The sequence below is a fragment of the Alexandromys fortis genome, unplaced genomic scaffold (genome assembly GCF_014885135.2).
Source record: "Alexandromys fortis isolate MF-2015 unplaced genomic scaffold, M_Fortis_MF-2015_v1.1 scaffold_26, whole genome shotgun sequence".
Taxonomy (NCBI): domain Eukaryota; kingdom Metazoa; phylum Chordata; class Mammalia; order Rodentia; family Cricetidae; genus Alexandromys; species Alexandromys fortis.
In genome coordinates, this window is record NW_026067894.1 from 9,534,444 (window position 1) to 9,553,524 (window position 19,081).

Genomic DNA, 19,081 nt, shown 5'->3' on the forward strand with positions numbered 1-19,081 from the left:
CTCCTCCAGATCTTGGATCCTGAATACATGATTTCTTTTTGAGCGGTTGAAGGATGATATTATGTTCTTCTTTGTTTCAAAAGCAGGGCTTCGTTTAATAGCTTGGCAACTCTGGGCAGAATAGTTAATCTTGGTTTTCCCAGTTGTAACAGGGCCAACTGCTAGCCACTCTGAACTTGTTGAAAGTCTTGTGTGTTGGAAAACACTCGCTGACAAAGCCCCGCACACAGCAGGTCCTGGAATAAAGTTCATTTTCCTGTCGTCGGATGGAGGCTATTTCCTCTTAAAGCCCCGCAGGACGTCTATAGGTGCATCTTACTCTGTGGAAGTGTGTGCGACATGTGCGGACACGCATGAGGTGTCTTTTTCTTGGAAATAAAGCCCAGAGTTTACTGGATTATTTTAGGGTTAGTGACGTCTCTGCAAAGTGATTGCATATATTTCTCCCTCAAAAGCCAAAGGGGTGAATGTGTTTTGCGGAGGGCAATGGGCGCCGGTTTTTTTGTTTTTTAAATACTTAGTAGATGTATTGCTCCTGAGAGCTCTTTGCAAGTCCCTGAGGAAGGACGATGACAGTACTCCTAGGGAAGGTGTCTCCAGGGTCGACCTCCAGGAAGTTTTCCCCGTGAACTCTCAGGACCTTTTCAAATTGGAGAAGAGTTGTCCAATGCAGTTCCGAACTAGGGTTCAAGTCTCGCGTGCACAGACGCCTGTGCATCATTAAGAACCAGAACTTTTGCATGTTTTCTTAAGACATAGCCATTTCTCTCTAGGCATTTGCCAAAATCTGCAGTCGCGACCCTGGCCACCCAGCGCTCCTAGGCCCAAAGCCGCGGCGGTGGGGGCGGGGGGAGGGGGGGGGAGACCTCGCGCGCGCGCCGCTTCCGCTCCTCCGGGCCGCCAGAGGGCGCCACGGGCACGGCTCAGCCTTCCCGAGGTGCTCCGCGCCGGCTCCCTTCCGCGTGGGTGAGTGAATGTGAGAGTCAGCGCTCGCGCCGCGCGCGCAGCTCGTCTCTGCTGCTCGGCGCCCATAGTCCGGCTGCGAGGGGCGGGCGCGCGCGTAAAAGCATAGAGACGGGCGTTGAGCTGCCCGCCTAGAGCGTCGCCGAGTCGGAGCCGGAGCCCGAGCCGCGCGCTGTGTCTCCGCTGCGTCCGCCGAGGCTCCGAGTGTCAGGGACAAAAGCCGCCGCCGCACCCTCTGCTCCCGCCGCCGGGGCTCATCCGCCGCTGCCGCCGTCCTGAGGAGGAGTCCGCTGCCGTCGTCCCCAGTGAGGATCCGAGAGCCATGTCGGCCAGCAGCCTCTTGGAGCAGGTACAGGCCCAGCCCGCATGTCTCGGCCATTGTGTGAGTCGAGACGGAGCCCGACTAGGCCCGGGCCCGCCGCTCCGGGCCGGGCCGCGGCGGCGCCTCTCGCGGCTTGGGATTCCGGCCTGAAGCCGGCCGCGCCCTACGCCTCCCGGTCTGGCCCGCTCTTCCCGCTCCTCCCCGGACCTCGGCGGCCGGGTGGCCGCGCCGCGCCGCTCCGCGCTCCCTCCCCACGGCGGCCCGGGCTTCCCTTCCTCGTTTCCTTCTCCTTCCCTCGTGTCGCTGGCGGCCCGGGCCGGGTGACCCGGCGGCCCAGCGCGTTTCCCCGCCTCCCCCTCACCACGCGTCCCCTCAGGCCTGCTCCCTTTCTTCCCCCCCCCCTCCTCGGGTCCAGCTCTCATTAGTCTTTTTCCCCTTTCCGTTTTCTTCCCGGACGACTTGCTGCTCGGCGACGTCCCCTCCTCCCGCAGAGACCTAAAGGTCAAGGAAACAAAGGTAAGCCGCGGTCCGCCGGTGGCCGCCGGCCGGGCGTGGGGGGGGGGCACGCCGGACAGCGGGGGCGGGGTCTCGGGGACGCGCCCCGGGGAAAGGACCTTTCCGAAGCCGCTCGGTTCGCAGGTGCCTCGCGCGGGGCGCTCGACCCTTTTGGTGTGCTCCTGCAGCTGGCGAGCAGCTTTTTCGTTAACAACGAGTAATTCATGAGCGGGTGGGGGTGGAAGGCGCTTTGCAAAGCCCCAGGTCCTTAGTTTCCCGTAGGTCTTAGGAGGCCTTTGTTTTCCCTCCTCGCCGATCACTTTCTGGAAGTAACTTAGATGTGGCGGGGCGTGGAGGGGGGGGCGGCGGAGGGAATTGAAATTCGGAGGCGCCAATAAACCGACCTTTTAAAAAGAACAGCTTGCTCTGTAGTGGAGAGAGTCGGGCTTTTTTTTTTCTTTTTGTTTTATGTTTTTTATTTCCCCCACTGGGGAATCTCGCTTCAGCCTTAGCGCTCACCGTTATCCCTGAGAGCTTGGTTGGTGGCTCTGCACTAGCGTGGTTTCTTCCTGGTGAGGGTGTGATTGATGAGTTTGGGGGAGCTTGTCGGACCAGGACATTCCTAATCTGACTTTTCCCTTCTAGTACAAAATGGATCTGTGCATCAAAAGGATGGACTGAACGACGATGACTTCGAACCTTACTTGAGTCCACAGGCAAGGCCCGTGAGTAGCTGATCATTTTCCATTATCTGTTAGACTTTTCTGCCCTATCAGTCAGTCTCACTTTTGTGTAGGAGGGGGTTTACTTTTAATACTTAATAACTTGTTATAAACCGTTTATTACAAACGTTATAAGCTGTGTGGTCAACAAAATATGTGCTCTGAGACCATATTACTGATAACAGGTCGCAGTGTAAGTGCAGTGATACTGACCCGAGTAATTAATTGTCCCTCATTTACCAGGAATATATCAGTGCCAAAATTAGGAATATTGGCTAGTGGTTAATGTTCTGACTGCGCTGAAGGAAACAAAACCTTGTCTTTTGGGAAAATTGGGTTACCAGTGTAGTGAGGAGATCCTAGTGTGTAATCACATGTGAACTTCAGCGATAATCGCTGGTCTCTAGTGAACTCTTCATGTAATAAAATTGTTTCGAAGTGAGACAAAGTGGGATGCTTGCTCTTTGATTTGCACTAATTTAGTATTTCTAGAGAACAGCTTTGTATACCTCTTGTGGCTGATGTAGTTATGAAATGAAGTTACAGTTAGAACACTTTAGCACAGTTGATGGAGCCTGTTCTGGAACTAGCTCTTCTAGACCAGGCTGGCCTTGAAGTCACAGAGATCCTCTGCTTCCCCAGTGCTGGGATTAAAGGCGTGCACCACCATTGCCCAACCTTACATAAAATTTTTGAGATAACCTATCTAAACATTTTCACAGTGAGTACAAAAACCATCTAGGGTAGTGGTTCTCAACCTTACTTTAATACACAGTTCCTCATATTTTGGACCCCCCCCCCATAAAGTTATTTTTCTTGCTGCTTCATAACTAATTTTGCTGCTGTTGTGAATTGTAAATATCTGATAATCAGTAGATAATGGGACCTCCCCCAAGGGTCGAGACTCACAGATTGAGAACTGCTGATCTAGGAAGTGACTGGAAAAAGTTTCCACAGAGGACAACCAGCTAATCAGGAAAGTCAGGGAAGGAAGTAGAGGAATGAACTATTAATAGCTACTGTTAATAAAGTAGTTTGCTTTCCTAATAACTGTAACAGAGAGTGGGAACATTTAGAATCAATGTATGTATGTATGCATGCATGGGAGGCGGGGCGTGGTTTTGAGACAGTTTTTCTTCTCTGTCCTGGCTGCCCTGGAACTCACTCTGTAGACCAGGCTGGCTTCGAACTCAGAGACCCACCTGCAGACTCTGCCTCCCTAGTGCTGGGATTAAAGGCATGCGCTAGCACTGCCTGGCTAGAATCAGTTCTAGGTAGTACTTGTAAAGTATTGTGTAATTCAGATTTTTGAGCTCTATGGCATGTGGGGACTTGACATTACAGGTATAGACTTTCATCTGTCTTGGCATAATCCATGCTAGTAAGAATGGTTTCTTCTTTGAGAAGTAAGCTGGAAGCTTAAGTAGTGGTTTTTTGTTTTTCTTTTCTTTTTTTTTTTTTTTGGTGGTCTAATCAAGAGTAATTCATAGAACTGGGAATGATCTCTTCTTGCCTTTCATTCCAGGACTAGGGAGACAGAGGCAAGTGGATCTCTGAGTTTGAGGCCAGCCTGGTCTATATAGAGAGTTGTAGGACAGCCAGGACTATTACACAGAGGTTTAAACCCTGTCTTAAAAAAACAAAAGAAGGCAGGGCGAGGTACAGGTTAAGCAGGGCGGTGGTGGCGCAGGCCTTTAATCACAGCACTTGGGAGGCAGAGGCAGGTGGATCTCTGTGAGTTTGAGACCAGCCTGGTCTACAGAGCTAGTTCCAGGACGGGCTCCAAAGCCACAGAGAAACCCTGTTTCGAAAAACCAAAAAAAAAAAAAGAATTCTATGCCAGTCATGACTACATGCATAGTAATACTGTCTCAAAAAAAAAAAGTAATTTATGGGTTTTGTTATTGTTCTTTTTTAATGTGTGTGACGTGCTTAACACAGGGCCTTATGTATACTAATTCATGTAATTTTTTTCCCCCACCCCCGCCAGTGTTTCTCTGTGTAGCTCTGACTGTTCTGGAACTCTACCTAGACCAGGTTGGCCTCGAACTCTCAGATCCACCTGCCTTTTGCCTCCTGAATGCTGAGATTAAAGGCGTGAGCCACCACTGCCTAATTCATGTAATTTTTAGCTGTTTGTTTCTCCCTTCCCTTCCTCTCTCCCTCTCTCTTTCCCTCCATTCCTCTCTCCTTTTTTTTTTTTTTTGGTAGTCTCTTTATGTAGTTTTGAGTAGCTTCACACTCCCTGAGATCTGTCTGCCTCTGTCTTCTGAGTACTGGGATTAAAGGTATAAGGCACCATGCCTGACCTTACCAAACTCCAATTAGCTGAAAATTTTATTATGTAGATGTGTTTAGTGGCTAGAGAATACTGTTTATGCTGTTTCTGGCCTTGGCAATACAAGTCTAAGTCCTAAGGTGCTTGCTGTTTTCCAAGTCTCTTCAGGATAGCTACCTATTGGTATCTATACCAATAATGAGTGCCTTATTAGAACTATTACAACTAAGACAGACTATGAATTGAACTATGTGTTTATGGAGATCAATTTTTTATGTACCTCTTGCTTTTCACTTGAGGTTATTCTGTGTGCTGTAGGGTTCATTTAATTTAATTTTGAGATAAGTTCTTATAGTGTTGCACTGTCTGACCTGGTATGTGTATGTTGACCAGGTTGGCTTCCAGTTGACAGAAATTCTCCTGCCTCTGCCTCCCTAGTGCTGGAATGAAAGGTGTACATCACCATGCCCAGCAGTGCTGTAGGTTTTTTATGCAAAAATCACAAACTAAGAGGAAGACTTGCACAATACCATCTATTTCTGTGATTTAAAGAGTAATTGTGCGTGATTTCATATTTCTGATTATTTAAGGTTATAGACTTATGTCATATTTTTCTACTTCTAATGCTAAAGGTATAATACTAAGTTCAAATGATTGCCATTCATTTGGTAGATGATATTAAACAGGAAGTACTCCCTCTACTCCCCACCCTTCCATATTTAAGTTCTTTGGAGATCACTGTTTTCACTCTAGGTTATTATAAAGTTTATATAGTGAACATTGTTAGTTTATGAGGGAAGAATGCTTGAACAGACAATTGGAATAGAACTTGAAATTTGTAAGTTTTTTGAACCCCTTCCAAAATTTTCTTACACACCCACACTGACTAAATAAATAGCTGGACATGTATGTGCTACTCTACAGATGTGGAGGGCAGAGAACAATTTGTAGGAGTTGACTCTCTGTCCTCCATGTATCAGGGCCCTACCTCAGGTTCTTGACCGGATTACTCACTGAGCCATCTTGCCACGTTTTGTTTTGTTTTCTTCTTTTTTTTTTTTAAACATTTATGTGGGTGTGGGCCTACACAGCCTATATTTGGAGGTCAGAGGGGAACTTGATGGTGTCAGTTCTTATCACCTTATGGTGCTCGTGATTAAACTCAGGTCATCAAGCATGGTGTCAAACACCTTTACTCCTTGAGCCATCTTTTGGCCCTCATAGGATTTATTAATTTTATTTTGACTTTTTTTTCTTCACGAGACTGGGTTTCTCTGTAACTTTGGAGCCTGTCCTGGAACTAGCTCTTGTAGACCAGACTGGCCTCGAACTCACGGAGATCCACCTGCCTCTGCCTCCCGAGTGCTGGGGTTAAAGGCATGCATCATCACGGCCTGGCTTGGCCTATGTTTTGTTCTGTGTGTATTGTATGGTATGTACAGTGAATTTGTGCCTGGTGCCTGTGGAGGTCAGAAGAGGACATCAGATTCCCTGGAACTGGGTTACAGATGGTTGTGAGCCACTCCATGGGTGAACCCAAGTGCTTTTAACAATTGAGCCATCTTTTCAGTCCCTACTTTTTTTTTTCCTTATTGGACATAGAATCTGTGTTTGTTAGGTCTTAAACTCAATTTATAGCTAAGCTCTTGATTTCTACCTTCATACCTCATAGTCACCGCTTACTAGGCTTACAAGAGTGTGCCGCCATGAAGTCTGGCTCTTTGCTGGGAAGCTCTTGAACACTGATCCTCCATAATTCCCAATTTTCAAATCTAAAATGAATTAGTTTTAATAAAGACATCATCTCCACTGGGCCTGAATTGGCAGGAATTAGAAGTAAGCCATAGTTCCACACCTCTCTGGGATATGGAGCAAGACCCTTTAATTCTAGCTCTTGGGAGGCAGAGCAGGGGGATCTGTGGGAGTTCAAGGCTGACTTGGTTTAAGCCAGCCCGAGCTACATAGTGAGAGCCTGTCTAAAAGTAACAACTGCCCAGGCATGACAGGGTGTGCTTTTTGGGGGGGGGGCAATGGTGGGGGTATGTATGGGTGATTTGCCTGCATGTATGTTATGTTCCACGTGTGTGCTTTGTTCACGGAAGGCATCAGATCTCTTGGGCCTGGAGTAACTTACAGATGGCTGTTAGCTGCCATGCGTGTGCTGGGAACCAAACCTGAATCTTCTGAGGTTCTGCAAAAGGTTTTAACTGTCCAAGCCTAGTGGTACACACCTTTAAATCCCAGCACACTGAATTCTAGGCCAGCCTGGTCTACATAGCAAATTCTAAGACAGCCACAGCTACATAGACTCTTTGTCTCCAAAACAGTGACAACAAAAATCTCTATTTACTGTTTGTATCAGCTTAGCTTTTTTTTTTTTTTTCTCGAGACAGGGTTTCTCTGTGGTTTTGGAGCCTGTCCTGGAACAAGCTCTTGTAGCCCAGGCTGGTCTCGAACTCACAGAGATCTGCCTGCTTCTGCCTCCCGAGTGCTGGGATTAAAGGCATGCACCACCACCGCCCGGCTATATGTATCAGCTTAGCTTTACTTGCTTACACAGGACCTTTAGGTATGGTTTGACGTGCCTTTATTAACCCCAGCACTTAGAATCTGAGGCAGGAAGATTGCCTTAAGTTTGAGGCCAGCAACCAAAAAAGATTTAAGCAGCTGTCACATCAAAATTTCATATTGTTCAAAAATGCCAGGAAGTTTACAGAAAGGTGAATGGACTATTTCCTTTTGTGGTGATGGCTCAGATACTTGAGTTGTGATTGTGGAAGGAATGTCCTGTTATTTATGTTGTTTTGATGTATTTGCCTTTTCTTCCACAGAATAATGCATATACTGCCATGTCAGACTCCTATTTACCCAGTTATTACAGCCCTTCCATTGGCTTTTCCTATTCTTTGGGTGAAGCTGCTTGGTCTACTGGAGGTGACACAGCCGTGCCCTATCTAACTTCTTACGGACAACTGAGCAACGGAGAGCCCCACTTCCTACCAGATGCAATGTTTGGGCAACCAGGAGCCCTAGGTAGCACTCCATTTCTTGGTCAGCATGGTTTTAATTTTTTTCCCAGTGGGATCGACTTCTCAGCATGGGGAAATAACAGTTCTCAGGGACAGTCTACTCAAAGCTCTGGATATAATAACAATTATGCTTATGCACCCAGCTCCTTAGGTGGAGCCATGATTGATGGACAGTCAGCTTTTGCCAATGAGACCCTCAATAAAGCTCCTGGCATGAATACTATAGACCAAGGGATGGCAGCACTGAAACTGGGCAGCACAGAAGTTGCAAGCAGTGTTCCAAAAGTTGTAGGCTCTGCTGTTGGTAGTGGTTCCATCACTAGTAACATCGTGGCTTCTAGCAGTTTGCCTCCAGCTACTATTGCTCCTCCAAAACCAGCATCTTGGGCTGATATTGCTAGCAAGCCTGCAAAACAGCAACCTAAACTGAAGACCAAGAATGGCATTGCAGGATCAAGTCTTCCACCACCCCCAATAAAGCATAACATGGATATTGGAACTTGGGATAACAAGGGTCCCGTGGCAAAAGCTCCCTCACAGGCTTTGGTTCAAAATATAGGTCAGCCAACCCAGGGGTCTCCTCAGCCTGTAGGACAGCAGGCCAATAATAGCCCACCAGTGGCTCAGACATCAGTAGGGCAACAGACGCAGCCATTGCCTCCGCCTCCACCACAGCCTGCCCAGCTCTCAGTCCAGCAACAGGCAGCTCAGCCAACTCGCTGGGTAGCACCTCGGAACCGTGGCAATGGGTTCGGTCATAATGGGGTGGATGGTAATGGAGTAGGACAGTCTCAGGCAGGTTCTGGATCTACTCCTTCAGAGCCTCACCCAGTATTGGAGAAGCTTCGATCCATCAATAACTATAACCCTAAAGATTTCGACTGGAATCTGAAACATGGCCGGGTTTTCATCATTAAGAGCTACTCAGAGGACGATATCCACCGTTCCATTAAGTATAATATCTGGTGCAGCACGGAGCACGGGAACAAGAGACTGGATGCTGCGTATCGTTCCATGAACGGGAAAGGTCCCGTTTACTTACTTTTCAGTGTCAACGGCAGTGGACACTTCTGTGGAGTTGCAGAGATGAAATCTGCTGTGGACTACAACACATGTGCAGGTGTGTGGTCCCAGGACAAATGGAAGGGTCGTTTTGATGTCAGATGGATTTTTGTGAAGGACGTTCCCAATAGCCAACTGCGACACATTCGTCTAGAGAACAACGAGAATAAACCAGTGACCAACTCTAGGGACACTCAGGAAGTGCCTCTGGAAAAAGCTAAGCAGGTGTTGAAAATCATAGCCAGCTACAAGCACACCACTTCCATTTTTGATGACTTCTCACACTATGAGAAACGCCAAGAGGAAGAAGAAAGTGTTAAAAAGGTAACCATCTTAATCAGACAATTGGGAAGGAGGTCTTAGAGAGGATAAGAAAGCTATTGCAGTGAGTGAATGGTTAATAAAAGCTCTGTAAATAATGGTGTCATTTAGCAGCTCAAGGCTTTATGGGAGGATAATTGGTCTTTTGAACCCTAGTGTGAAGGAATGTGAGCTTTAGTGGAGAGCAAAAACAGTACGGTTTGAACTGAACTGGTATAGACAGATGATTGTAAAGCTGCAAGAGGGAAAACTGAAGTGAAAGGAGAGGGTGGTGGGTATAACGTACGGGAAAATATGAATGCTCTTTGGACTTAGTCTTTGCCTTTGGTAGTTTTGTGTTATTTTCAAGACTTGGTATGTTACCGCCTTGAAATCTCTGCTTCTGACAGTCGATTTTATTGTTTGTTAGAACTTTGCTTTACTCTTTATAGTGTCCACTTTATTGTTTTTTTTTCAGTGATGGGAATTGAAACTAGGATATGCTAGGCAAGCCCTCTGTCCCTGTGCCACATGCCCGGCCACTGGAAAGTTATCATACGTAAAACTTTATTATATGAAACTTTAAAACAGCAGTAAAAAGGTTGGGAAAACAACTGATTGGTTGCTGTTCTTTTTCTTTTTTTGGTTTTTCAAGACAGGGTTTCTCTGTGTAATAGCCCTAGCTGTCCTGAAACTAGCTCTTGTTGACCTGGTTGGTTTTGAGCTCACAGAGATCCACCTGCCACTGCTGGGATTAAAGGTGTGCACCACAGCCGCCCAGCTGCAGTTGCTGTTCTTGCAGAGGACTTGAGTACAATCCTATTACCCACAGGGTGGGTGGCTTGCAACCACTCATAACCCAGTACCAGGGGAACCGACAGACATGCAAGTCCACCACATGTGTTCATGTAGAACATTCATGACCCCCCCCCCAAAAAAAACCCCCAAAACCTGAACATTAGAAAACCTCTTAGTTCTTACATTTTATTACTCAGTCACTTTCTCTTGATTTTTCTGTATAAAGTGGAAAGAGTGATAGACAAAGGATCCAAACTAGAGTGATTTGTTAGAAATAGTGTTTGCTCTGAAGGTATTAGGTATATGAAATTTTAGGACCATCGGTGAGGGGGAGTGTTTGCTTTTATTAAAATTTACTTTTTTTTTTTTTTTAAAGATTTATTTATTATGCAATGTTCAGCCTCCATGTATGTCTGCAGGCCAGAAGAGGGCACCAGATCTCATTACAGATGGTTGTGAGCCACCATGTGGTTGCTGGGAATTGAACTCAGGACCTCCGGAAGAGCAGTCAGTGTTCTTAACCTCTGAGCCATCTCTCCAGCCCATATATTTGTTTTTATATGGGGCTGAGTATATTCATGTGTACCACATGTAGAGACCAGAAGAGGATGTTAGGTGTTCTAGAATTGGAGTTACAGGTGGTTATAACTCTGCCATGTTGGTGCTAGAAATTGAACCCAGGTCTTTGAGAACAGCTAGTGATCTTGACCACTGAACTGTCTTTCCACCTTTTTACTACTTACTCATATTTTATTAATTGTGTATAGGTGTTTTGTCTACATGGGTGCCTGTGTAGTATATGCAGGCCTGGTACACACAGAAACCACATGAGGGTTTCAAATCCCATGAAGCTGGAGTTTTTGTTGAGTTATGCTTACTTAATTTTTGTTCTGCTAGTGATTGAATTGAATCTGGGGTGGACTTGTATTTTTATTTTTTAATTTATACCAGTCCTCTGGATGGAATGAGGTCCTTGAACATGCTAGGGAAACAGTCTGTCTCAGGCTGGACTTGAACTCACAGAGATCTCTTTGCCTCTGATGGGATTAAAGATGTTCACCATCAATCCCAGTGCTTGAAGCTAATTTTTAAAAAATATTTTAGTTTTTTTCTAAGCTTTTAGATTTATCTTTTATGCTTTTGTATGTCTATGTATAGATGGTTGTGAGCTGCTGTGTGGGTGCTGGGACTTGAACCCTGATCCTCTGTAAGAACAAGTGCACTCCCATCCAGCCCTGCTTAGCTTCCGAGATCGGGCGCATTCAAGGTGGTATGGCTCCAAAGCTAAAGAGAAACCTGTCTCGAAAAACCAAAGCAAAAAATAAAAAACAAGTGCTCTTTAACTGCTCAGTCATCTCACTAGCCTCAATAAATATGTAGCCCAGACTGACCGTGGACATTAAGTGTAAGATTCTTAGACTTGACTATTCTTTTACTGTTTTCCTAGAATGAATGCAGTAATGAAGGTTGTCAAATAGTGTCTGGGGTTAGCAGTGTAACTCTGGTAGAATGTTTGGAGAGTGTGCACCAGACCTTGGGTTCTATCCTTAGAACCATCCTCCTTTAAATAAAAAAGTAGAGACAGAATCCCAGCACTCGGGAGGCAGAGGCAGGCAGATCTCTGTGAGTTTGAGACCAGCCTGGTTTACAAGAGCTAGTTCTAGGTCAGGCTCCAAAGCCACAGAGAAACCCTGTCTAAAAACCAAAAAAAAAAAAAAAAAAAAAAAAAAAAAAGGTAGAGACAGGTGTATCTGTGAGTTTGAGGCCAGCCTTGTCTGCAGAGCGAATTCCAGGACAGGCTCCAAAAGCTACAGAGAAACCCTGTCATAAAACCAAAAATTAAAAAGTAAATTAAAAAGGTTTATTTCCAAAAAGCACACATAAAGATTTACATGAATGAGTATCCTAATTGTTCTTAGGCTGGTGAACAAAACATCAGATAAAAATTAAAGTTTTGATTATATTAGTGTCCCATTGCCTTTTAGTTAATGTTCTGTGTGGGAAGAGACTTAGGTTTCAGGAAGGCTCAATGCTTGCCCTGTTTCTTTTTCAATCAGAATTGTATGCTCAGTTGGTTGTTCCAACTGTCTTTGTATAACTGACTATAATCTGTTGTTAGTTTATTAGACTCCCAAGAAAGTTTTGTGAGAATGAGATTCATAGCTCATCAAGGCACTAGGTGAGGTGTGTGTTCTTTGTGTTAGTCACAAGAAGGCAGAAGACTGGGTGGCATGTAGGGTGGTAATGCAGTAACTTGGAAGTAACTAGGAAGCACTTTAAACTTACCCTGAGGATGACATCATAGCTGCTCTGAAGGCCCATGATCAGACTTGTATCTTGGCAGACCACACCAAAGTAGAGATGGCCATTATTGCCAACTATTATTACTGAATCATTCTGTCACCTGATATAATTCAGTATCCTGAAACCTTCAAACATTGCATCTGTCTGGCTTGATATTTTCAGTAAATTTTAATAATATCTTTGTGTCTTTTGGGTGTTTCACTCCTCCCACCCTCCTACCTCTAGCCCAGCTGACCTTGAACTCCTGATTCTCTCGCCTCCACCTGAAAGCTGGGGTTATAGGCCAGTCAAGTCCTGATTTGTAACTTTTTAAAACTTTGTGTCTAAAGCATTATTTACTTGTGAGAGAGAGCACACACAAACCCATGCATGAAAGTGGAGGTCAGGGTTGATCTCTCCACCATGTAGGTCTTCGGCTTGCTCTTACGGGCTGAGCCATCCAAACTGGCCTGGTTCGTAACATCTCTTTAGCTCTGAGTATTCTCCACTTATTTGTACACCACATCAAGCACTGTGACATCACTTTAGTGGCTTTGTAGTCTGTTATAAACTTGTCTGACTGTGTAGCACAGACTGACCTCAATTCGAAGCAGTTCTTCCTTAGCCGCCTAGGATTACAGATATGAGCCATTGCACCTAGATTCTGTATTTTCTTATTAAATGATTAACTTAGAAATTACCATACCTGGGGCTGGAGAGATGGCTCAGTGGTTAAGAGCCCTGACTGCTCTTCCAAAGGTCCTGAGTTCAATTCCCAGCACCCACATGGTGGCTCACAACCAACTGTAATGAGATTTGGTGCCCTCTCTGGCCTGCAGGCAGATATGCAGGCAAAACACTGTATACATAATAAATAAATAAATAAATAAATCTTAAAAAAAAAGAAATTACCATACCTGCCTTTGCTCACAGCACTCGGGAAGCAGAGATAAGTGAGTCTCTGGTGAAAAAAAGGAAGAAAAGAAAAAAATATTTATTGTTGGTTTCCATTTATTCCCTACTCCAACACTAGAAGTTACCTCCTCAGACTTCCTGAATGGACATCCATTGAGTTCTGTTTGTGGGTGTTTTCATATACTCAACTGTGCGTGGAAGTCAGAAGATAACTTGTAGGAGTCAGTTCTCTATTTCCATCATCTGGAAATGTAGCTCTGTTGGTAGCTCTGTTGGTGTTCAGCGTGCATAAAATCCTGAGTTCAGCTCCCAGCACTGCATAAATTGAGCGGCCCGTGATGCCTCTAATCCCAGAACTGGAAGGGTGGAGGCAGGAGGATCAGAAGTGTAATGTTACCTCTGGGGCTAACCTGGGATACAAGGCACTCTTGATCTAAGGGAAAAAAAGAAATGGAGGAATGTGAGTGAAAATTCTACAGGTTCAGCAAAGCCTAGATTTCTTTGCTGAAATGTTGTAAAGGTGGCTACAGCTTTTGAAGCATTGTGTTGAATTCTTATTGAATGCCTTGATTCAAGGGACAATGTGATAAAAAACTTTCCTGTAGCTCTTTTTGTTGTCACTTATTTTTTTGTGTGTTTGTATATACTTGTGGGTGTCTGAGCCATCGTGTGGATGTGTAGGTCCGGCAGTCTGCTGTCGTTCTCTGATGACATAGTGATTCCCTGGGATCATACTTAGGTTGACAGGCTTGGTTTGAGCACTTCACCTGCTGAGCCATTGTTGACCTGATTATAGCTCTTGAAAGAAAAAAAATAGTAAATTAAGGCAAGCAAAGGTGATCTCTTTCTGCTTTTCTGTATTCACTATTGACCTCTAGGTTTGCAAATGAGCCAAAAGGAAGAACACTGAGTGTTCAAATGGCTCCATCACCAGAGGTTGACAGTTAAGTTGTTGCCGCCCCCTTTTGGACACTATTATAACTCCAACAAAGGTAGTGCAAGTATCTGCATAATAAATACTTTCCACCCTGCTGAGTAAACAAGCTCCAGCCAACCTGGTGTGAAGAGATAATTAGAACATGAGGTCACCTGAAATGTATAGAGCAGTGTATGTGCCATTGCTGACACTGGGCCAGCAAGTTGGCCCCGTGAATAAAGTGCTTATGTGTCAGCCTGACAGCCTGAGTTCAGTCCCTAGATCCACCTTTTTGTTTTGTTTTTCTAAAGATGGGACAGAAAAACTTCAGAGATGGTCCAGCAGTTAAGAGCATGTACTGCTCTTGGCAGAGATCTGAGTTCAGTCCCAGCACCCCTTTATCCTGGGTAGCTAACAAATACCTGTAACTTCAGCTCCAGGGAGATCCGGTGCCTTCCATGTCTGAGAGTACCTGCACTCGCTTGCATAGACATACATAATTAAAAATTACAAAAGAACTTTTTTTTTTTTTTTTTTTCGAGACAGGGTTTCTCTGTAGCTTTGGAGCCTGTCCTGGCACTAGCTCTTTTAGTCCAGGCTGGCCTCGAACTCACAGAGGTCCGCCTGCCTCTGCCTCCCGAGTGCTGGGATTAAAGGCGTGCGCCACCACCGCCTGGCACAAAAGAACTTTTAATAAAAAAAGATGGAGTATGATAAAGATGTCAACCTCTGGCACAGACAACCACACCTACAAAACACTCAGCTGTACACTGCATAAAACACTAAAAATATGGAAAATGATTTTGCAAAATTGAACACTGCATGCATTCCTACACTTGCATTATATGCACACAAATAACTTTCTTTAGATTTATTTATTTATTGTATATACAGTGTTCTCCCTGCGTATATGCCTACATACCAGAATAGGACACTATATCTCATTACAGATGACTGTGAGCCACCATGTGGTTGCTAGTAATTGAACTCAGGACCTCTGGAAGAGCAACCAGTGCACTTAACCATTGAGCCATCTCTCCATGCCCCTGTTTGAGACCAAGTACAGAAGGGATGAACAAGACTGGCTAAGACTAGTATCAAAGTTTTATGGACAGTTAGTTGCATGTACATTTGGAAGGAGGATGAGTAGGGAAAGATAATGGAAAGACGTAAAGGGGGAAAAAATGGCCAACAGATCTCTGAGGCCTGACTGGTCTTCATAGTGATTTTCAGGCCAATCATGGCTACTTATAGTGACCATCTTTATTAAAAGGTTGAGCTGTTATAAATAGAGGAAACTATTCTTTTGAATTTAGGATTATCCTGCCTCTACATTTCCAGGTTCTGGGTTACAGGTATGTGCTACTGTGCCTGATTTTATGTGGTGTTGGAGCTTGACCAGCACTTAGTGCATACAAAACAAGTACTCTATCTGTGGCTTCTGTATCTGTTGATTCAGCCGACTGGCTAGTAGTATAACTTGGTAGAGTACAGTTTACAGCCTGTTCTTGTCATTGTTCCCTAAGCAGTGTAGTACAGTAATTATTTACAAGGCATTTGCATTTATAATATAATTTAAGGGGACTTAAAGTCTATGTGGATATGTTGCTCAGTGGTGAAATGTCAGCTGAGCATTTTCAGAGTCCTCTGTTCTATCTTCACCACCTAAGAAAAAGCTTGTAGCCGAGCAGTGGTGGTGCTGCCTTTAATCCCAGCACTAGGGAGGCAGAGGCAGGCGGATCTCTGTGAGTTCGAGGCCAGCCTAGTTCCAGGACAGGCTCCAAAGCCACAAAGAAACCCTGTCTCGAAAAACCAAACAAAAAAAGAAAAAAAGAAAAAAAAGAAAAGAAAAATGTGTATAGGAGTGTTGGTTGTATGCAGGCACTACTATTTTCTTTGTTATTGCTTTTATAACAAAGAAAAAGTAGAGACAGGTGTGGTGGGCCAAACCACTTAACCCCAGTGTGGCTAAATCAAAGGCATTTCAACCAGTTAGATTTCATAGAATAAATGAACACACTGCCACCTTGTGGCTTTCAAGGTATTCCTGTGAGCAAATTTTTAATTGTGTAATGCTTTGTTTTGTAGTACTGGGTATTGAATTCAGGGCCTTGTGAGTGCTAGACAAGCTCTCTACCTCAGCCAAATCTCCAGTTCTGTAATCAGATTGAAAGTAAGGAAGGGGGCTAAAGTGGTTTGAATAGAGGTGTGGATGTTACTTGTAGTTATTTAAGCAAAAGACTAGAGGTTGAGGCTTAGAAATTTTTTTTATAGTTCGTTACTTTTAAAAAAATTGCCTTTAGGGGCTGGAGAGATGGCTCACTGGTTAGGAGCATTGCCTGCTCTTCCAAAGGTCCTGAGTTCAATTCCCAGCAACCACATGGTGGCTCACAACCATCTGTGATGGGATCTGGTGCCCTCTTCTGGCCTGCAGGCATACACATAGACAATATTGTATACATAATAAATAAATGTAAAAAAATTAAAAAAGAAAATTAAAAAAAATTGCCTTTAGCCAGGCGATGGTTGCGCACACCTTTAATCCCAGCAGTTTGGAGGCAGAGACAGGCAGATCTTTGAGTTTAAGGCCAACTTGGTCTACAGAGTGAGTTTCAGGACAGGCTTCAAAGCTACAGAGAAACCCTATCTGGAAAAAAATAAAACAACAAAAATGGAAAAAAAAAACTACAAAAATTACCATGACATATTAGAGAAGGGAGTTTGAGATGTCGGTAAGAGGACACATAATTACAGATAGATTAAAGGTGTAGCAGGTCTTTCTCTGCACTGCCAGCTCCCAAGTAATGACACAGAGACTTATTAAGTACAAAAGCTTGGCCTTAGTTTAGGCTTGTCGTAACTTAAATTAACTTATTTATTTGTTTATTTATTTATTTATGGTTTTTTCGAGACAGGGTTTCAGTGTGGCTTTGGAGCCTGTCCTGGAACTAGCTCTTGTAGACCAGGCTGGTCTTGAACTCACAGAGATCCGCCTGCCTCTGCCTCCCGAGTGCTGGGATTAAAGGCGTGCGCCACCAGCGCCCGACAATTTATTTATTTTAATGTGTGTTCTGTTGCTTGGCTTGATACCTCATCCCTCTGTGCTACTTATGCTGCTTTTTCTGAGTAGCAACCCCACCTTTTTTCCTCTCTTAAGTCCTCTCTGCTCCCAGATTAATCTCTGGTGTCTCCACACATACAAAGTGACTGGGGTGTACTTTCAGGGACCTGATTTTAATTCCCAGAACCCACATAAATAAAAACTACTGGAATTGGAGATAAACAAATCCCGAGGCTCACTCACTGGTCAGCCAGCCTTCCTGCCTAGTTGCCTGGGTGAAAGACACTGACTTAAAACAAGTAGATGGCACCTCAGGAACAATACCCAAGACTGTCCTTTGGCCGTTACTGGAGCAAGTGCTTACACAAGCCGAAAGAGTTCAAGGTCAGCCTCTGAATTCAAGGCCAGCGTTTACTTGAAACCAATCCTCAGGTTTGGAGGGTCTAAAGAGTTGGCCTGGATCTTGTTACTCTTGGGAAGCAGAAACAGGTGAATCTTTGTGACTTCAAGGCCAACCTGGGCTACAGAACAAGTGCCAGGACAGTCTCCAAAGCTACACAAAGAAACGCTGTTTCGAAAAACCAAAAAGAAAACAAAACTAGCATTGCCTGCTGTTCCAGAGGTCCTGAGTTCAATTCCCAGCATCCACATGGTGGCTCACAACCATCTGTAATGAGATCTGGTGCCCTCTTCTGGCCTGCAGGTATAAACACAGAAAATTGTATACATAATAAGTAAGTAAATAAATAATTAAAAAGAAAACAAAACAAAAACCAAAAACAACAACACAGTCCTGCCCCAGCCTTACAAATGCTAAGATTACAGATGCATCCCAACTGATTTTGTTGTTATTCCTAGTGCTGGAAATTGAGCACAGAGCTCTGTACATTCAGTCGAGCATTCTACTACTGAGCTTCATCCCACCTCCGAGTGGTTGATAGAAAGTGCTATTGAAAGATTGGTTAACATCGGGATGATGAAGATTATTACTTGTTTTTTCTCAAGCTAGGGTTTCTCTTTGTAGCCCTGGAACTCCCTCTGTAGACCAGGCTGGCCTCCAACTCAGATCCTCTGCCTCCCTCTTGCTGGGATTACAGGTGTTCAGCACCTCTTGGCCAGGATTATCTTTTTGAGACAGGGTCACATTCTAGCAGCTCAGGCTGGACCAAACTCTTGGTGTATTACTTTAGTATCTTGAATGCTGGGATTATGGGCCTGTGCCATGGTGCCTGGCAGTTTTGGTTTACTTTTTAAACCAGTTTTTCTAATGTAAAGCAATACATCTGTCTTAAATTACTTTTCTATTGCTGTGATAAAACAAAATGACCAAGGCAACTTCTAAAAGTGCATTTTATTTGGGTTTCAGAATTCTTGATGGTGGGACAAAGGATTAGTGTAAGGAGCAACTGAAAGCTTATATCTTTTTTTTTTTAAATATTTATTATGTATACAATTCCATCAGTGTGTATGTCTGCAGGCCAGAAGAGGGCACCAGACCTCATTCCAGATGGTTGTGAGCCACCATGTGGTTGCTGGGAATTGAACTCAGGACCTTTGGGAGAACAGGCAATGCTCTTAACCACTGAGCCATCTCTCCAGCCCCTTATATCTTGATCTAAAAATTGGAGGCAGGCAGGCAGAGACAATGGGAATGAAACCTCCAAGCCTTCCCACCAGTAGTAACAAAGCTCCAATAAGACCTCATCTCCTTCCTTATCCTTCCCAAACAGTTCTGGTAACTCAAGTATTCAAACATGAGCCTATGGAGGCCTTTCTCATTCAAACCATTACAGTGTCTGCTCTTTTTTTTTGCCTCGATATATGCCCGCACGCCAGAGGAGGGCGCCAGATCTCATTACAGATGGTTGTGAGCCACCATGTGGATGCTGGGAATTGAACTCAGGACCTCTGGAAGAGCAGCCAGTGCTCTTAACCTC

The 19,081-nt window shown here is 44.6% G+C and overlaps 1 protein-coding gene across 1 annotated transcript in view; it reads left to right on the forward strand.

Annotated features, from left to right (window-relative positions):
• The first annotated feature begins 965 nt into the window (after window positions 1–965).
• The window catches only part of Ythdf2 (YTH N6-methyladenosine RNA binding protein F2), a 22,769-nt gene continuing 4,653 nt past the window's right edge, over window positions 966–19,081 (forward strand). The window contains exons 1-4 of the mRNA XM_050151353.1: window positions 966–1,312; window positions 1,777–1,801; window positions 2,426–2,505; window positions 7,612–9,195. Coding sequence (XP_050007310.1) covers window positions 1,286–1,312; window positions 1,777–1,801; window positions 2,426–2,505; window positions 7,612–9,195 — 1,716 coding nt within the window. The 5' untranslated portion in view covers window positions 966–1,285. The remainder of the gene's footprint in view (window positions 1,313–1,776; window positions 1,802–2,425; window positions 2,506–7,611; window positions 9,196–19,081) is intronic.